Raw genomic sequence first — 18,583 nt, forward strand, 5'->3', positions numbered from 1 at the left:
TCTTTATTAGTCTTTATTTAGGTAAGAATTTTGGAGGGAATACATAATTGTTTGAAGTTTCGCTTTAATAAAAGTCATTTCATATGTTTTGCTGTTTTTGTTGTTGTCTGGTGGGAAAGATTTGTTCTTTAGGCCGTAGTGTTATGCTGTAGGGTATGTACGTATTGATGGTCTGTGCACAATAATTTTGGAACAGAGTTCTCTGGTAGGCATAGCAACGTCTTTTTGTTTTTGTAGTGCTGCAGTAAACTTGGTTAAACTTTTTGCTTGGGAGCACGTCTTTAGCTCCAGGGGAGTTGCCAGATTCTGGTGCTTTCCTGCACTATCGTGGAGATGGTGCATAAGTACTTGCCATAAAGCTGCATGAAGACTAGGGATGAGTCTGGGTGAATCTGCGTGCGATTTAATGTTGCAATCCATACTTTTTTAAAAAAATATTTCAATGTTAAGTCACCAGTACTGAAGGCATATGAGTTGGTCCCTGAGGCATACTGGCAGAGGTTCAGAAAGTGCAGGAAATACGAGAACCAGACACACCTTGAATTTACTTGTGATCTGACATTTTTCTCGCAGGTGTTCTGCTCTGGATGTCAATACTTTTGGTTACCTGTGCGACTTGGTAGTTTTACAGCAGTTAAAAAATTCAATACCTGAGAATTTGCTGTTTATCAGTGAGCATTAAGTTAAAAATATAACTTAAGTGGCTGCTTTGGCTGAGTATGTGCTGACGCACAAGTGTACTTTTGGAGCACCTTACTCCAGTGCAGATGGTGCATCTGCGGGTGATGCATATTTTCCTGGCCATCATGTAAAACCTTTTATGTCGGAGTAAAGAAATGGTCATGGCAGGTTTGCAATTTTTGCCATAAGGAAGGACACTGGAAGAGTGATTTGCAATGTGTTAAAAGCTAAGTCTGGGCAAATTGTGGGTGCTGCACAAGTTCACAGGGTTGGTTTAGCTGTGCTTGTGCAAATGCCGCCTAGCTCAACTGTAGTTGATGGTGGGCAGATAAAAGCACTAAATCACAGTAGCCTTGAATCTGGCCTGCCTTTCATCTCGCGGGGTTTGGTTTCCTTGGTTGGTAGTGATCATAAGATCCCAGTCACAATATTGCATGATACTGGTGCAGTAGACTCTTTCATTCAAGCTTCAGTGATGCCTAATTTAAATGACAGTGATACTGGTAACTTTGTTCCTGTTCTGGGGGATAGGGGTGAATGTTTTGCAAGTCCCTCTTCATAATATTGTGCTGTACTACCGTGGCTGGAGGGCACGTTTGGGCTGATGTTCCCAATTGCTTGTGGCTTCCCCAGTTCAACTGAATAGTCAATCTGACAAGAGTGAGAAAAACTATTCAGATGTTTTCTCAGCAGGTGCAGTGACTCATTCAATGTCCTGTCAGGTCTGATGATACTGTTGCTGACTCTGATAAATGACACACAAAGCATCAGAAGCATGTCAAAGAGTTTCACCTTGGGGATCAATAAAGTATTTCTGATTCTGTTTATTTTCATTGTCTAACTTGCCTCTGCCAGTTTCACAGGATGACCTGAGGGTGGCGCAAGGGTACGATCCTTCTCTTAAAGGTCTATTTGAGTAGGTGGTGCCTAGTGAGGAAGTTAAAAACAGCACTGATGGCTACTTCATGCACAAGGCTATACTGGTGAGGAACTGGGTGCCACATGGGCAAAGTTTCAGTGGGCATCATTTTTTCAGATTGTCATCTAAATTCCGTGAGTCTGCTTTAAAAAATGCACATGAAGAATCGGGACCCTCCGGTCTTAGGAAAACTTACAGTCACAACCTTTTTTTTGGCTAAAGTTAAAATGCCAAGTTGCTGCATTCATTAAAACATGCCACAAATGTCAGCTGACTGGCAGGCAAAGTCAACAGTGTCTAAAGCGTAAATTAAACAGACAGGTCTTCATTCCTCCAGTCGTACTGGATAGATGTTAAGTAGTAGCTTACATTGAAAAGCTAAGACAATGTGATAGTGAACGCGTTGTCTAAAGCTCAAGTCAAGTCAATTTGACTTATTTGTTACCTTGTCTGTTATTCTGCCTATGTTTTTCTTTGTGTTTCAGTTCTTCTCTCAAATTATTCCCCATGGTATCAGGTTGCCGATGGGGGACATGGTGTGCTGGGTTTTTGCTCAGGTAGATGAACTATACATCAGGTGACTTTGTACACTCAAAAAAGTAAATGAGGCAGTTGTGCACTTTATATAATTTATTTATTTTCAGTTTACTTAAAATACATGTCTTCGTTAAGTTAAAATATTTTTTCTAATAAAGTCCATGTAATTGTGTCTGTTGTTATCTGTACAAAATATTGTGTTGTTTAATCACAGAACATTTAAGTGAATTAGGATAAAAATGCTTCTTACATCCAGAAGGTGGCAGTAATGCAACGCCAGCTGCTGTAAAACCCCCAAGAAGAAGAAGAAGATTAGGACGCTTCAGACTGCACATATGCAAAGCCACTTGCCTGCTTTTAGTTTACCTTCAAATCTTCCCTGAGTTCATTTTGGCAGACAAGTTGCTGTTGGTCTTCGTTTTCTGAGTTGGAAGAGGTAGGAGTGCATTTTTCATTTCTTATTTTGTAGTATTTTCAAATTGAGCATGATTGTATTTTGTGTTTGTGAGACAAGACATGCTCTATATTTTTGGCGTGCTTGTGTAGTTTTAGAGAGCAGGTGGGTCTTGAACATGTTAGCTATCTAACTTAAAAGCAGACCAACCTGGGTCATGCAGCTATCCCGCCGAGCCCCGACACTCCGTGAAAACATTACCACTGTGAAACCATAGTTTTGGGCACAGTGATAAAAAGAATGGCCTTCACCAAGTACGACTCAGTTCCCTTCATTTGTACAAAAGAGTTGTTGAAAAGAGTCGGATTGATTGCGAACGTAAAATCACTAATTTGATTAGCAGACCAATAGTCATTGTAACGTTACACTTACTGAAATAAAACACCGGTAAGTGGCTGAATGCTTGAAGCAACTGAAGTGACCACAACAACAAAAAATCTACAGTTCAGAATTCCAGTAGCATATGGGAATGTTTTTCATTTTGTGTAAAATGTAACCATAGCACAGAAAACACTTTTGATTGTTCAGAGCACAGTCTGCTTTTTATACAATATTGTGAGAGCATGTCTATTCAAGTACTTAGCAGAGGTGGAAGTAAAGAATTACAAGTACTCACGTTACTGTAATTGAGTAGCTTTTTATTTTTGCTTAAAAATTATCAACAGGGAAAAAAAATGACTTGGACTAGACACATGCATTGCATCAAAAAACGGCCAACCACATGAAAATGTCATGTCAAATCGGTTGATTTTCAAGGAGTCCGATTCCGATCCGAAGTAAGAGAGCTCCAGTTACACATCAAAATAAGTCGTATATGACATACTAAATATCTCTGGAACGCTGCATGTGAGAGTATGTTTTTTTAGAGTACACTTTTTTTTTTACCAGAAGCTAACTGTTGTGCCTTCCCAACAAGGGCTCCAGTGCGATTATATCCCTTTCAGAAGCTTTGTAATCCAGCCTTGAACTGCAGTGTCTTTTTGGAGACTATAAAATAGATCCATACTGAATGTCTTCTATGATTATCAATTATTCTGTGTTGAAAACAGTTATTATTGTTGTTAGCTGTCTACTGGCAGCAATGCCTTGGGATGAGACTGTCGACCAATCAGAGGCTGTGTTACTGACTTGTCGACCAATCAGAGGCTGTGTTTCTGACTGGCCATGTGTGTGGAAGCTCTGATCTCCCTTTAATTATAACTGGGAGCTGAGGGCTACAGATTACCCAATAAGCATGATGCATGTGTAAGGTAGCCTTGGCAATGTGATTATTAATAAAAATCAACGAAGTAACTTTTACTTTGAGTACTTTTTAAGTGAGCTACTTTTTACTTTTACTTTAGTCATTTTTTACACAAGTACTTTTACTTGAGTACAATTTCAGTCAAGTAAGTACTTGAGTAGGATATTTCAGTACTCTTTACACCTCTGGTACTTAGTACTAGCAGTTACATGGTTGTACTGAATTTAGAAATATGGCAGAACGTAGAAAAACTTTTATGAGGTCTTACTATATGGTTGAATGTTATAGTAGGTACCAATAATATGTTGTGTTTGTGGACATTATGTTTTCAGGTGGAAGCAGAATTTGTGAGGATTACTACTGTTCCCCTTGTTTCAAAGCTCCTAGCAAAACTTGACCAACACACTGCCCAGATCATCAAGTGTTAAAGAACGGAATCACATCTGTGAATGCGCCCTAATGAGTATAAAATTGGGATTCGATTGTTGCTCACAAAGTCTGAACAGCAACTCCAGCAACTTTAGTGACTGCAGATGTGTTTAGGGATCAGATTTATTGACATTTGGAATGAGCTACAAAGTTTGCTTCTCAACATACAGCACAACATTTCCCTGATCCACACTAAAACTTGAGGCCTCTGTTTTCAGGTTTATCCATTAGTGAGTGTTGAGAAAAGTTCAGTGTTGGATGCGAAAGAGATGTTAAATGTATACAATGACCAATTAGTCATCATTAATTGGTCATTGTATACATATCTATCTCGACAGTTGATAAGTCATCCATTTCACATGCTTATAGAAATGTGAGGTGGGGTTGGGACAGCTGTGGCTTAGCGGTAAAGTGGGTCATTCACTAATCAGAAGGTCGGCGGTTTGATCCTGGGTTCCTCCAGCCCACATGTTGAGTTGTCCTTGGGCAATATACTGAACCCTAATTTGCTCCAGAGCGCTGTGCCTTCTGAGTGTGTGAGAATGATTATGTGTCAGAATGTTTCTTTGGACTGATAAGCAGTTGGCACCTGCCATCAATGTGTGAATGAGGTGAATGCGATATGTAGTGTATGTATATATGTAGCGCCATTTACCACCCATTTAGCCACCCATTTAGCCACCCATTTAGTATGTGTGTATGTGCAGTCCTAATGTATTTCTGTATTTTTTTTTCTGTCTTTAGAAAGGAAATGGCGTTCCACCAATCTGGAAGAATCTCATTTAGTCTCATTTAGTATAGTGCCAATTCATAACAGAAGTTTTCTCATTGTACTTTTCCTATAGAGCAGGTCTAGACCATACTCTTTATATTCCTATAGCCCTCAGTAATAATGACTTCATAAGCTTCTTTAATGATAAAAGTTATATATTTATTATTAGAGACAAAATTAATCACGTCCTGCTCTCAACCAGCAACGATTTATCCTTAAAGACAGGAACCTTAGAAACTGCAGTAAAACATGATATATATTGATATATATAGACTGCTTTTCTCCACCATCGACCTATCTCTTAGACCCCATCCCAACTTAACTGCTTATAGAAGTTTTACCCTTAGCACTTCTTGACTAGATGTGCTCAGTCAGTCTTTATTAACAGGCTATACATCACAGTCCTTTAAAGTAGCTGTAATTAAATCTCTTCTTAAAAAGCCCACTCTTCATCCAGGAGTTTTTGCCAACTATAGACCTATATCTAACCTTCCCTTTTTCTCTAAGATCCTTGAGAAAGCAGTTGCGATTCTTGAGAAACAGTGAGTCCTCCATGCACGCCAAAGTTAGTCACAGAGTTCCACAAGGTTCTGTGCTTGGACCAATTCTATTCACATTATATATGCTTCTTTTAGACAATATTAATAGGAAACATTCCATAAACTTTTGTTATGCAGATGATACCCAATTATATCTATCAATCAAGCCAGATGAAACTAATCAGTTAGCTAAACTTCAAGCATGCCTTAAGGACATAAAAACCTGCATGACCTGCAATTTTCTGATGTTAAACAGAGCTGAAGTTATTGTATTTGGCCCCAAACACCTATGAGACACATTATCTAAAGATATAGTTACTTTAGATGGCATTGCCCTGGCCTCCAGCACCACCGTAAGGAACCTCGAAGTTATCTTTGATCAGGATATGTCTTCAAGGACTGCCTTTTTTCACCTACGTAACATTGCAAAAATCAGGCACATCCTGTCTCAAAATGATGCCGAAAAACTAGTCCATGCATTTGTTACTTCTAGGCTGGATTATTGCAATTCCTTATTATCAGGCTGCCCGAATAAGTGCCTTAAGACTCTCCAGTTGATCTAGGATGTTGTGGCATGTGTGCTGACAAGAACTAGGAAAAGAGATCATATTTCTCCAATATTAGCTTCTCTGCATTGGCTCCCTGTAAAATCCAGACTATAATTTAAAATCCTTCTCCTCAACTACAAAGCTCTTAATAGTCAGGCACCGCCATATCTTAAACCTCAATAGGACCCTATTACCCGACTAGAACACTGCGCTCCCAGAATGCAGGGTTACTTGTGGTTCCTAGAGTGTCCAAAAGTAGATTGGGAGTCAGAGCCTTCAGTTATCAAGCTCCTCTCCTGTGGGTCCCAGTTTGGGACCTGATTCAATTCAATTGGGCTTTATTGGCATGGGAAACAGGTGTTAACATTGCAAAAGCATGTGTAAAATAAAAACATACATAAACAGAAGAATTATGATATTAAAATATATACTCTCTCTCTCTCTCAACCCAACCAGCAGTGGCAGATGGCCGCCCACCCTGAGTCTGGTTCTGCTCGAGGTTTCTACCTCATAAAAGGAAGTTTTACCTTACCACTGTCACCAAGTGCTTGCTCTTGGTGGGAATTGCTGTGTCTCTGTAAAAAATATTATAAAGAGTATGGTCTAGACCTGCTGTATACAAAAAGTGCAATGAGAAAACTTCTGTTATGAATTGGCACTATATAAATAAAATTGAACTGAAAAATGTAATAGATTGAAACTGTTGAAAAGAGAAAGGAAGTGCATCGTGCCAAATTAATTTGTATGGAACCTGTTGCCAAACTAGAATTATGTCAAACTAATTAGTAAAAAATAAATTGGGTGAAAACCTAATGTTTTAATTAATTGGACTTAACAGTATTATTTTACTACTACAAATAAGATGTATGTTGAACAAATGTAAAATATGTAGCTTGTACATATTCTATATGCACTTGGCCCGTTGCCCTCCAAGGCCACTCCCACTCCCAAACTTCCCCAGCTCCTACATACAGCCGGTCAGAGGTACTAACATTATGCTAAACTGTGATAGCACTGCTGGGTAACAAACTGGGGCAATGTATGTGCTAAGCCTCATAAAAATGTGTATTGTATGTTTTCACACTGTAACGTTGCTGCGCTAGTAACAAAACACTTGTCCCTATTGCATTTACTCTATGCTCCTTTGGTGTAATGCACTCCACTTCTGTTTCCATTGCTGCACATTTACCACAGCGGCACCACCAGTTGTCCCTGGAACGGGGCAGCTCTGCGCCGCTATCCTCACCGGCTGGCAGTACTTGACTCTCGGCTGTGGCGGCCTCTTCCTCCTCCATACGTAGTAATTCCTCCGAACTGTATTGTGGCTCATAAGTAGCCCGGAATATCTGATTTCCAGCATTACACTATTAAAATGGTTTTCTTCCACATCTACAGGAACATAGCATTCTGCCAATGGTTGTTCTAGCCAGTTGATTTTGGAGCAGTGAGGAGCCGCCCGTCTCTCAATCCGACTGTCTGTGGAGGCGGGCATACAAAAGATGCGGAAGTAAAATCTGTATTTCGAACAACAGCCCTAGAGCTGGCAAAAGTCATCTGGCAGACTTTGCCGGCAAATGAACAGGGAGCTCTGGGTGCAACCAACATGGAGAGAAGTTAACTATTGTTCATTTGCATATACTACCCACATTGTAATGATACAAAGCTAGTTGAAAATCTGCATAGTTTTCCTTCAAATATCTCTTAAATTATATATTTTTTAGTTAACATTTTTAGCTTTTAACTAACCTCATTCAATTTTGTGGAACCTGTTGACAAAATAAATTTAATTAAAGTCAATGTTAAAATTTTTTGAGTGTATAACAATTTTAACTTTTAAGACTTATTTATTGTTTCATTATATGTGTTATATTCGTGTAGTATCTTTGGTATATTTGTTATATCTACTCATTAAAAATAAAAAAAGACATTTAGTGACAGGGGCATGAGGAGCTCAATAATATTTTTTGTCCACCTGTGGCAGAAATTACAGAGATAATTAAATTCAATTTTATTTATATAGCGCCAGTTCATAACAGAAGTTATCTCATTGCGCTTTTCCTATAGAGCTCTCTAATTACAGAGACACAACAAATCCCACCATGATCAAGGATTTGGCGATAGTGGCAAGGAAAAACTTCCTTTGAGAGGACAGAAACCTTGGACAGAACCAGACTCAATGGTGGTGTTAGGTTTTGAAAGAGAGGGGGGGCACAATGAAGAACAGAAGAATAGAATGTAGATTTTTTTTATAGAAGAATAGTAATTGTAGTGTTAATATTAATAAATTAGTAATAATAGGAATGACAGCTATAGGAAGAATAATGTCAGCATCAGTAACAGAGCCAATAACAACAACTGAAGTATCAGTTTTCAAGCAGGAATATAGGGGCAGCAGGTGGCCCACAACCACAGATCCAGTCTCTGCAGCTCCGGAGGCAGAAATACCTGCTGACCAATGGACCAATAATATGGACCATACTTCACTTTAACAATAGAGTCTCTCCAGAAACTGAGCTGCTTAGTTTGGTTTAATTTGAGGGATTGATGATGCTTTCAATCCATTCGTAAGTAATAAATTCATAGATACAATAATTTTGTGCAGCCAGCCCACAATGCAACGATACAGTACATTCCCTAGAATACATTACATTAACCTGTTCAGTGTGAGCCATTGAGTCTTGCCATAATCACAGTACCTATGGTTGTGATGACAGTTCCGGCAAAGAAGAAGGCACTACCCAGATCCCAGTGGCTGGAGTTGTAGGAGGTATCACCGATGGGATTCACTCCGGCATTCACAGCCTCCACAGAATGCTGGGAAGAGAAGTAGAGACAGAGGCACATAAGAAAAGCTTGGTGTCAGGATTCTGTCTAACTGGGATTTGGATTCTGCATCTTGCTAGAATTACCAACTTTCCACTCTTCAGTGTCAGCTGGGCTCTGAGGAGACAGTTTTCATTCCTAAATACTATCAAATTATCTGTTTACTGCTGCAGGGAATGTGCAAAAGTTCACAGTATAAAGTATACAGAATATTTGCAATGTGCAAGAAAAAAAAAGAAGTGCGTTAATGTAACGTGTAACGTAACGTGTAATAGTTGGGGGGTATAGCGTCAGTGTCAGTGGGGGTTCCGGACCACAGCCAGAGGGAAATGTCTGAAACAGTTTGTGTCCAAGGTGGGAGGGGTCAGCCACAATCTTTCCTGCATGCCTCAGAGTCCTGGAGGTGTACAGGTCCCGGAGGGAAGGTAGATTGCAGCCAATCACCTTCCCTGCGGAGCAAATGATACGCTGCAGTCTGCCCTTGTTCTTGGCAGTGGCAGCAGAGTACCAGATGGTGATGGAGGAGGTGAGGATGGATTCAGTGATGGTGGTGTAGAAGTGCACCATCATTGTCTTTGGCAGGTTGAATTTCTTCAGCTGCCGCAGGAAGCACATCCTCCGCCGGGCTTTCTTTGTGAGGGAGCAGATGTTCAGCTGCCACTTGAGGTCCTGGGTGATGGTGGTGCCCAGGAAGTGGAAGGACTCCTCAGTGTCGACAGGGGATTCACACAGGGTGATGTGGACAGGTGGGCCTGGGCTGTAATCCCCAACCATCTCCACTTTATTTAGAGCATTGAGCTCCAGGTTGTTCTGGCTGCACCAGATCACCAGGTGGTCAATCTCCCACCTCTAGGCAGACTCATCCCCATCAGAGATGAGTCCAATGAGAGTGGTGTCAACCACAAACTTCAGGAGCTTGATGGACTGATGATTCAGTTCAATTCAATTGTATTTATATAGCACCAAATTATAACAGAAGTTATCTCAGGGCACTACTATTTATAATATCATTTACAGGGAGTGAGAGAGAGAGCAGGAGGAAAGAGAACATGCCGAAGATTCTGTGCTGATGCTATTTCTCTTGCTAATGCTGTTTACTTCAGCCTCTGTGTCTCAGACACCCGGCAGCATCCACCTGCATGAGTCTGCAATGAGTCTTTTACCACAGTTTCCCTGCTTTGATCTCCTCCTACACTTCAAGCTTCAAAGAGAGTGATGCAAACACTGCCCAAAATCTTTATCAGTATTTCATCCTGAATTAAATGTTACTATTCAGTATGTGAATAGAGCAACCGAATTCAGATTAGTTGAATGAGCCATGTGTCATCATTACCCAGGCTACAGTAACACCTCTCAGGGGACAGTAAAAAGAAAAGTCCTGAGACTTCTCCAATCCATCACCCCATTATTCCTGTTACATAACACAGTGGCTGCTTCTCTGCAGTGTGTGCCTCTGCACAATGATTGAGTTTGGCTGAGGTGCAGGGAGAGAGCACGGAGATGAGGCTGGCATCACACTCAGTGCCAGTCTGCCCCGTGAGTGTCCGTCCTGGCAGATGGAGTCTCAGTTTAATGAGCGACACTCAGGGTGTGACAGATAGCTGTGTGGCCAGCAGAAGGTCAAACACACAAGGACAGAGCTGATGCACCTCCATGCATCCACAGAGAGTCAGACTCTGATCAAAAGTTCCACTGTGTCACAGACTTCAAGCCCTAGTTTGGGCTTTTGCACAGTACATGTCACACTATAAATAAGAATAGATAACGATAAAAGAGGATATATAAGAAATGAACAGTTTTTGTCTGTGACTCCGTGGTCTTTATATCTGCACAGAAGAGTGGTTACTCTTGAGTTCCAGTGCTAGTTAGCATAGCATTATACTGCAATCAATTAAGAAACAGAATCAGGTTTATTTCCAAGTTTTCACATACAAGGAATTTATCTTGGTATTCTGTAAATGAAATGCAAGACTACCATAATAATAACTTGTTTTCAGCAGGTATTTCTGCCTCTGGAGCTGCAGAGACTGGATCTGTGGTTGTGGGCCACCTGCTGCCCCCGTTTTCCTGCTCGACAACTGCTACTACAGTTGTTGTTATTGGCTTGGTTAAAATTCGACATGGTCTTTGCCGTCAATCTGGTTCTGTCCAAGGTTTCTGCCTGTTAAAGGAAGTTTTTCCTTGCCACTGTCGCCAAATGCTTGCTCATGGTGGGATTTGTTGGGTCTCTGTAATTAATATTATAAAGAGTACGGTTTAGACCTGCTCTATAGGAAAAATGCAATGAGATAACTTCTGTTATGAACTGGTGCTATATAAAAAAAAATTAATTGAATTGTAAAGTTGTTATGGTGAATGTGTTAGCAAACATTTGCCAGAGCAACATTATTGCATACTACTATACTATACTTTTTTGACAAACTAGGTTGTTTTTGGATTCATTACGTAACATAATATTTGCAGCTGAAAACTGTTGCACACCCCAAATCAAATCATAAAGTGGCACATTTTTTTAGTATTTGAAAAATACTAAAATTTGAAAAAATTTTAGTAATTGAAAAAGAAACATTCAGCTGACAAAATATCACCACAAGGTCAAATTAGTAGCTTTTTCTAGAACTTTTGACCATTTCATATGGTCACATTCATCAGCAATATTCAGCAATACATGAGGAGTATTTGTCAGGAATATATATTTCCAGATATGCTGATGAGGACAATTTCATGTTGTCAAAATAAGTTACTAAACAGATATTGTGGTGATATTGTTTTGTCCCAACATTTTCAGTTTGCTATCATACAAAGAACAGGCCAAACTGTGTGTTGTAAACATGTGCATTACAGTTAACAGACCCACTTCCTGCTTCAACTTTGACCTACTGTACTAACTGTAGTTGTATGCACAAGGTTTTCCTGTACAATGACGGATTTTCAGCAACATTTCAGGCGCACTCGCTTTCAGTTTGACCTCCAAATTAAGAGGTTTAGTTCAATCTGGATAAACTGTTGGCTTCATTACAGATGATCACTCTTTGGACTAAGTTGGACATGGTAGTGATGTGACCATCTTCCCAGACGTCACCAATTACTTATGGTGAGTACTATGTTATCATAACTGATAGAAATGATGGAAAAAACTGAGAAAATAAGACCCAAGTTGTAATAGACCAGAAGTGCCCTTTAACCTCAGTGACAAAATACCCATACAGAGTCATATGCTGTTATTTCCGTGTTTGTTGTACAGATTCAGAGAGAGATTTGGAGCAGAGGGAGCTCTGTGGCCTTTCTACTGACATTTAAAATCAAAGGAAATTGAGGCTTAGAAATGTTGCCAGAAGAAGCTGTCACCTGCTCCCTCCTGGAACAGACAGAGAGGGATGAAGTGATATTCATCTGGTCCTGGATCGTTGACTGTGGCAGAGGCCTACCCGTCTTACGGCTAAACCTCTGGCCTGAGATCGTGGAGCAGCTGGCACTTCTCTGAGCTATGCTTATCAGCTGTCATTTCTCCCCTGCCACCATGAAATCACTTTATCACTTTCATGTTCTATTTATTGAGGGACCCTGTAGTACTTAATTTAAAAGACCCACAGCTCAGACTGACACTGGGACACTGAAGGTTGAGAGCAATATTTTTGTACAGAAGCTGCCTATATATGTTTACATTTTAAAATGTTCTACCAGAAGATTTCAAGCAGTTGATGTTTCCCTCAGAATTTTATTTTTGGCAGGGTGAAAAACATCTCCATTAAGACTATATTATGACTCAAACTCTCACTAAAATTCTGATTAATGATTCCTTCAGGGTTATGGCTCTTCACTGGCAGTGCAGCTCTGTGACTGATGATTTCACTGAAGTCTCCATTTACAAAAACATTCTGACCAAATAAATGTACTGCCCAAAGGAAAAATAGCAGGATTTACTTACGTATTGGTACCATAACATGCGTGAATCAGATATGTAGCAAATTTAGAATTGGGAACAAAACATGGTGCAATAATTGCTGAATATGTCCAGAATTGATCCAGAATCTGAAAGCAAATGGATTTAAACTGAACGTTTTATGAGGTTTCTATAAAATGTAATCTTTAGTTTCAGCTAGGCATCAGCTGAGCACACAACAGAAATTTAGGTATCTTGGTAACTTTGTCTTTTTATCAAAGTACCAGATATTTCAACACGGTCTCCTAAAAATTACATTTAAATAACAATAAATGGTTTTGTCAAATATGCTTCAGAGGAAATGTAATTGTTGACTGGATTATGTTTAACGGCAACACTTTTTCTACTCCAGTAAGTGTTGCGGACCACACAGAAGTTGTAGGGAGGTGGTCAGGGTGGATGATGCACATAGGACTTTCATCAAAGACCAGATTTACGTTGTACATCCCACGTGTTGTTAAGTTTAACCTACTGTCATGGCCTATCAATTGGTCGCACAACAACAAGTTCCTTCCTTCCTATTTATTTGTGGAATTTTGTTTACTTTACAAAAATACATGTTTGTGCATAGTGAAATATTTGTGGGCCATGGTACATTTTGGGGATTGTCTTCTGTGGGCTACAACTCATAGTGCAATAAAAATTTCCATACAAATTCAGAATGAAGCAGGAAGTGAAAGGCAGAATGGACGAGATGGAGGAAAGCTTGTACTGTGCTGCTTATTGTTTACTCACTGTTTCGTCCCAATCAACATGTGGGTGAAATCTGGAATCGCCTAATACATTCTTAAATTATGGCTAAAAACCTATTTTGAGTTCACAGTGACCTTTGAGTCAAAAGTGTCACATATTCAGTGTCCGACCAACTGTAATATATCCCATTAGTCATCTGTGTGAAATTTTGTCAGAATAACCGCATCAATTCTTGAGTCATGGCCAAAAACATGTTTTGTGAGGTCACAGTTAACTTTGTCCTTTGACCACCAAATTCTAAACAGTTCATCCGTGATTCCAAGTGGACGTTTATGCCAAATTTGAAGAAATTCCCTCAAGGTGTCCCTGAGATGTCACGTTCATGAGAACGGGACTTAAGGATGGATGGACAACCCGAAAACATAATGCTTCCGGCCACGGCTATCGCCAGCGCAGAGGCATACAAACTAGGATCCTTCCCTAACCCTTAACCAAATATTGAAGAACACGTCCTGTTTGGTATCAGTGCTGACTAGCCAAGATGCTGACAACAGCAGCTGTCTTCCAGTATGTCCTGCTTGGAGCAGACACACAGCAGAACCAAACTCTCTGATCTTCCAGCAGCGCAGCAAGAGCTTGTTAGATTCCCTGCAACAAGTTTAGTTAGCGTGAGCAGCTACGACACAAAATCTGCCAGCTAACTTTAACAAGCAACAAAAGCAACAAAGTAGATCAGCCCTGGGCAGCTGACTCTGAGGAGAACAGACGGAGTGACCGGTTTCTCCATCTGCACAATCGGAACACGGCACAGCAAAAGACTGCAATCGGAACCACATTTCTTCCCCGCCTGGCCCATCCACAACGGAACTGCCAGCTAACAACAGCACCAAGGCAACCCCTTTTCCCTTGTTGGGACTCCACAGATGAATTCATTCATTTGGGTGATTGTTAACTTTTGTTAGGAGACTGAATTCGCTTTTGTCCCAGAATCCTGAGAGCCATTGAATGCAGCATTGGCCAATCTGACCTGTGACCCGGATGTCACCAGGTCAATAAAAAGGTCATCGATCATTTGTTCTCTCTCTTTCTCCTGGAATCCTTCACTGTGGCGGACAGCCGTGGCTGTCTCACTCTCAGTGTCAGCTGCTCACCAACAGACAGCCAACTGAACTCTTTCCTCCTGCCTTCGCCTCCAGCACGCAGCAGGCGGTAGTCTGCTACCACCGCCATGTAATGTGCTTGGAGCAGAAACACACAGCAGAACCGAAGTCTTTGATCTTATTGCAGCAAAGTGAGAGCCTGCTAGATCTCTTCAACAAAGTTTAGCCTCAACAGCTGCCACACACAGAACAGGAGCATGAAGCAAGTTAACGCCGAACTGTTAACTCTGTAAAACCAACAACCTCATGCGGAGCAACCGGCTTTCTCCGATCTCTACAAGCAGACACTGCACAGCTGCAGCATGCTTCCACAGCAGAACCACAATTCTTCCCATCTTGGCTTGTCTACAACAGACTGACCGCCAGCAGCAGCACCAAAGCCACCTCTCTTTCCCTCCCACGGACGGGTAATGTAACAACTGGGCATAGCATTGAGTAACAGTGTTTATAGCTAAGCAAAGGACTGTTAAAATTTTGTACATGTGATGTTACTGATGTGTTTTCATTTAGGTTTTATTGTTGTGATCTTCTCCATGGTTAACGTGAGCTTATTATTGTAACCGTAGTTCTCAGCCACCGCTAAATTGATGTTAGTTTATATTATGCTCCACACAGACAGAGTCTTTGCATGCTAACTAACTCCTTTTAACTTTTAACACCCAGCAGAAAGTAACTTTAAAGCTTCCCCTTCACATGTTCCTTTGTTTCTGACCACGAGGGTTCAAGCTCATGGACACAAGACATACAGAGGCAGAACAAAGAAAGACACACATTCCTTTTGGCGCACATCCAGACCTGCACGCACACACCCTTTGTTCTGTAGTTTAGTGTCTAGAGTTAGACTTCACATTGTGTGTTTTTGTTTTTGCTTTTGTTTATCTGTTAAATAAATGCTTGTGTATACTTCTTTAATGTTGGACAAGAATGAGTAATTTTCCAACCTCTTCTATGTTGAACTCCAAATCCTTCCACCTACTAGCTATTGGTGGTAATTCTGGTTATAGTTATTAATTTAATTTTAGAGTTCCAAATTGAAAGTTTAGTATATTTTATGAGACTCACTCAATTAAGTGGCTCATTTCTCTTCTTTAAGAAGAGTGGTGCACCCGAGGACTTTATTCAGTTATTTATGATTATCTTTGATAATTCTAATTGCCATAATTAATTGATCGCACCTACACAAGTGGGTGCCCCCTTTAACCACTGTAAATCCCAACATCCTCCATGGACTGGTAATGTAACTTAACTGGGCATAACATAGCTTCACAGTGTACACAGCTAAGCACAGGACTGTTTAGCTTTTGTCAATGTACATGTATTGATTGGGTCTCCCTGAGGTTTGTTTTCATTTCTTAGGTTATTTGGTAGCCACATGCTAAATTGATGTTAGTTAACATTATGCTTCACATAGACAGTTTGCATGCTAACTACCCCTTTTTACTTGGCACTGTTATGCTGCTACAACGATCACACACATACACCTTAACACTTTAATCTCTAACCCACTGGGGCATATACACTCCCAAATATCATGTTGTCTTTAAAATGTCATTACTCAATGGTTTGAGCTGGAGACATGCCATTTTTCCCTGTTAAACTACAGAAACTAAGATAACCGGAGAGCCCATGTTTGTTCATGTGTAATTTACTAATATGAAAAGTGTAAAAAATGTGGATAATCTCACCCTCTGCCTAGCGCATGGCTCTTTTTATTTGTGTGTATATCAATCAGTTCTCATTCACCATCTTTGTTGGTGAGGTAAGAGTCACATGTCTGAATCTGACACTCCTATTGGCTACAGTGGATGACGTCACAGCCAATCGAAATGTCTGATTCAGAGGCTTGGCTGTGTGTTGTTTTGTGTATCGTAATGGGACAAGAGCAAAGCAGAGAGGAAAAGTTTGTACAGAAACAGAGATACAGACAGATACAAAGATATGACAAAAACGACATTTAGTGCAGCTGAGGCGTTGAAAAATGAAAATGACAACGACTCTGCGCCAGGGTCGTGCTATTCAGAGGATGTGAGGAATACTATAAGGTGGAAGTAAATAGTATGTGTAATAAACCAAACACTACTGTAAACTATTTTACAGTATATAGCTAGTCTATATAAATAAACGTATTATTATTATTTTTGTCATTTCAATCCCTCCAGAAGGTGTGTTTTGATGGTGGGATAGGGTTAGGCCACTAAGGAAGTGTGTGTTGAATAAGGCATGGAGTAATGATAATTACCCAGTGAAATAGTAGTTTTATTATTTATTTTTTTTAATTTATTTTCAGATGTTATAGTGTGGATGCTGACGAGGTGGGCCACACAGAGTGGAAGGGAAGAAGGAGGAGAAGAGGAAGGCCGTCTCCCCCTGACCAACCACAAATATCCCCTCCAGGACCAGGAAGAATACCCCTTTCTGATGTAAGCCAGGTGAACCTGTTTGTGATTGTGGACAGGAACTGCCATGATACATGTTATATTTAGGGATATGCATTGGCAGGGAAAACAATGACAAATCCTGGCCAAAAACGCCCATGGACACTGCCCAAAAAATGGGCATAAGACAAGAAGCTAGAATCTTCAAACCACTTCTAGAACAATCCAAACAAATGTATGCAACTGTCTATGTCGAGTTTTTATTTTGTCATTATGGTTTGCAGTGCTGTTTTAAATAAAATTAGTAAAAATTCAAGTTCCATTTTTTTTTTTATGGGTTAATATCCCCCATGATAGTGAATAGAAGTCTTTATTGAGTGATGTATATCATACCTGATTCTGGAAATGAAACTTGATAATAGTGTAAAAACTTTATAAGGCAAAACACAAAGAAATGCAGGCTCTAAGCTATTCTAGCAGTAAGCATCAAGTGCCATACATCATTAGATTCAGGAGAACCTGAGGTTTCAGTCTGATTCATTCAGACCCAATTTTACATTTGCTCTGTCTGAGAATAGATGAATTTACTAGAATTTTTTTCAACATCATTATAAATGTGATGTTTTTTTACTGTGAACTCAGGCCGAACCTCAGGAATTTTATGTTTTTTAATTTAGAAAGTTGTACTTGTGTGTTCTAAACTTCCAAATTAAATTTTGTCTACATCTAACCTTTCCTGAGCAAGTTACAGCCATTTATCATACAATTATTCTAGACGTTTTTCAGTTAAAAACAGGTGTATTCCTATATTTAATTTACTGACCATGTAGATGTGTCCAAAAAAGTTGAGTAAATAGAATATATTTAGAATATTATTATATCATGACAGAGGAGATAAGCAAAAGTGACTTTTCAGAGAAATATTTTATCAATTGAACATGAACAACAAATGTAAACAGTGCAACACATTGTGAAAACTGTCTTCACAAACTACATACAAATAGAAACATATCAATTGCAAATGTGCTACAAAATATACATTGTACAAATGATCTTCTCAAACTATACACTAACAGAGAGAGAGAAATATATTATTGAGTGCAAATTAACAAATATTGCAAATTCTGCTAATTGCCATGAACCTGTCTCTGGTCCTGACAGAAACAGGAACGTGTACACTTAGGTGTGAGCCCTTCCTCCAGTAGTCTCTAACTCTTGGCAGTTTCAGAAGTGCCATATAAATCATAAGGCCATCCCCAAACAAACCTCTTCCCCTTATCATGCATCTTTTCTGCATTTACATTGGTTTTGTGACAGATCATCATGACAGCTTTGTTATTAAAAAACTGTCTGAAAATATATATGTTACACCCACAAAACCCTGTAATCCAGAACTCTTTTGGGATCAAAAAGTGTGAAACCTGCTGGACTAGGTCTGTCATCTCAGGTCCATTCTGCCCATCTCCT

The 18,583-nt window shown here is 39.9% G+C and overlaps 1 protein-coding gene and 1 long non-coding RNA gene across 3 annotated transcripts in view; one reads left to right on the forward strand and one right to left on the reverse strand.

Moving 5' to 3' along the window:
- kcnk10a (potassium channel, subfamily K, member 10a) overlaps positions 1–18,583 on the reverse strand; it is a 70,060-nt gene that overhangs the window by 31,459 nt on the left and 20,018 nt on the right. The window contains exon 3 of the mRNA XM_044169712.1: positions 8,819–8,936. Within this exon, the coding sequence (XP_044025647.1) occupies positions 8,819–8,936 (118 nt within the window). The remainder of the gene's footprint in view (positions 1–8,818; positions 8,937–18,583) is intronic.
- On the forward strand, positions 2,105–17,786 carry LOC122863322. Of its 2 annotated transcripts, XR_006374987.1 has the most exons (4): positions 2,105–2,157; positions 2,394–2,573; positions 11,967–12,039; positions 17,029–17,786. It is a non-coding gene; the product is annotated as an uncharacterized LOC122863322 (long non-coding RNA). The 2 variants fall into 2 exon arrangements; XR_006374986.1 differs by lacking the exon at positions 2,105–2,157 and having other exon boundaries at positions 2,263–2,573; positions 17,029–17,785.

This window comes from Siniperca chuatsi, linkage group LG16 (genome assembly GCF_020085105.1).
Source record: "Siniperca chuatsi isolate FFG_IHB_CAS linkage group LG16, ASM2008510v1, whole genome shotgun sequence".
NCBI lineage: Eukaryota > Metazoa > Chordata > Actinopteri > Centrarchiformes > Sinipercidae > Siniperca > Siniperca chuatsi.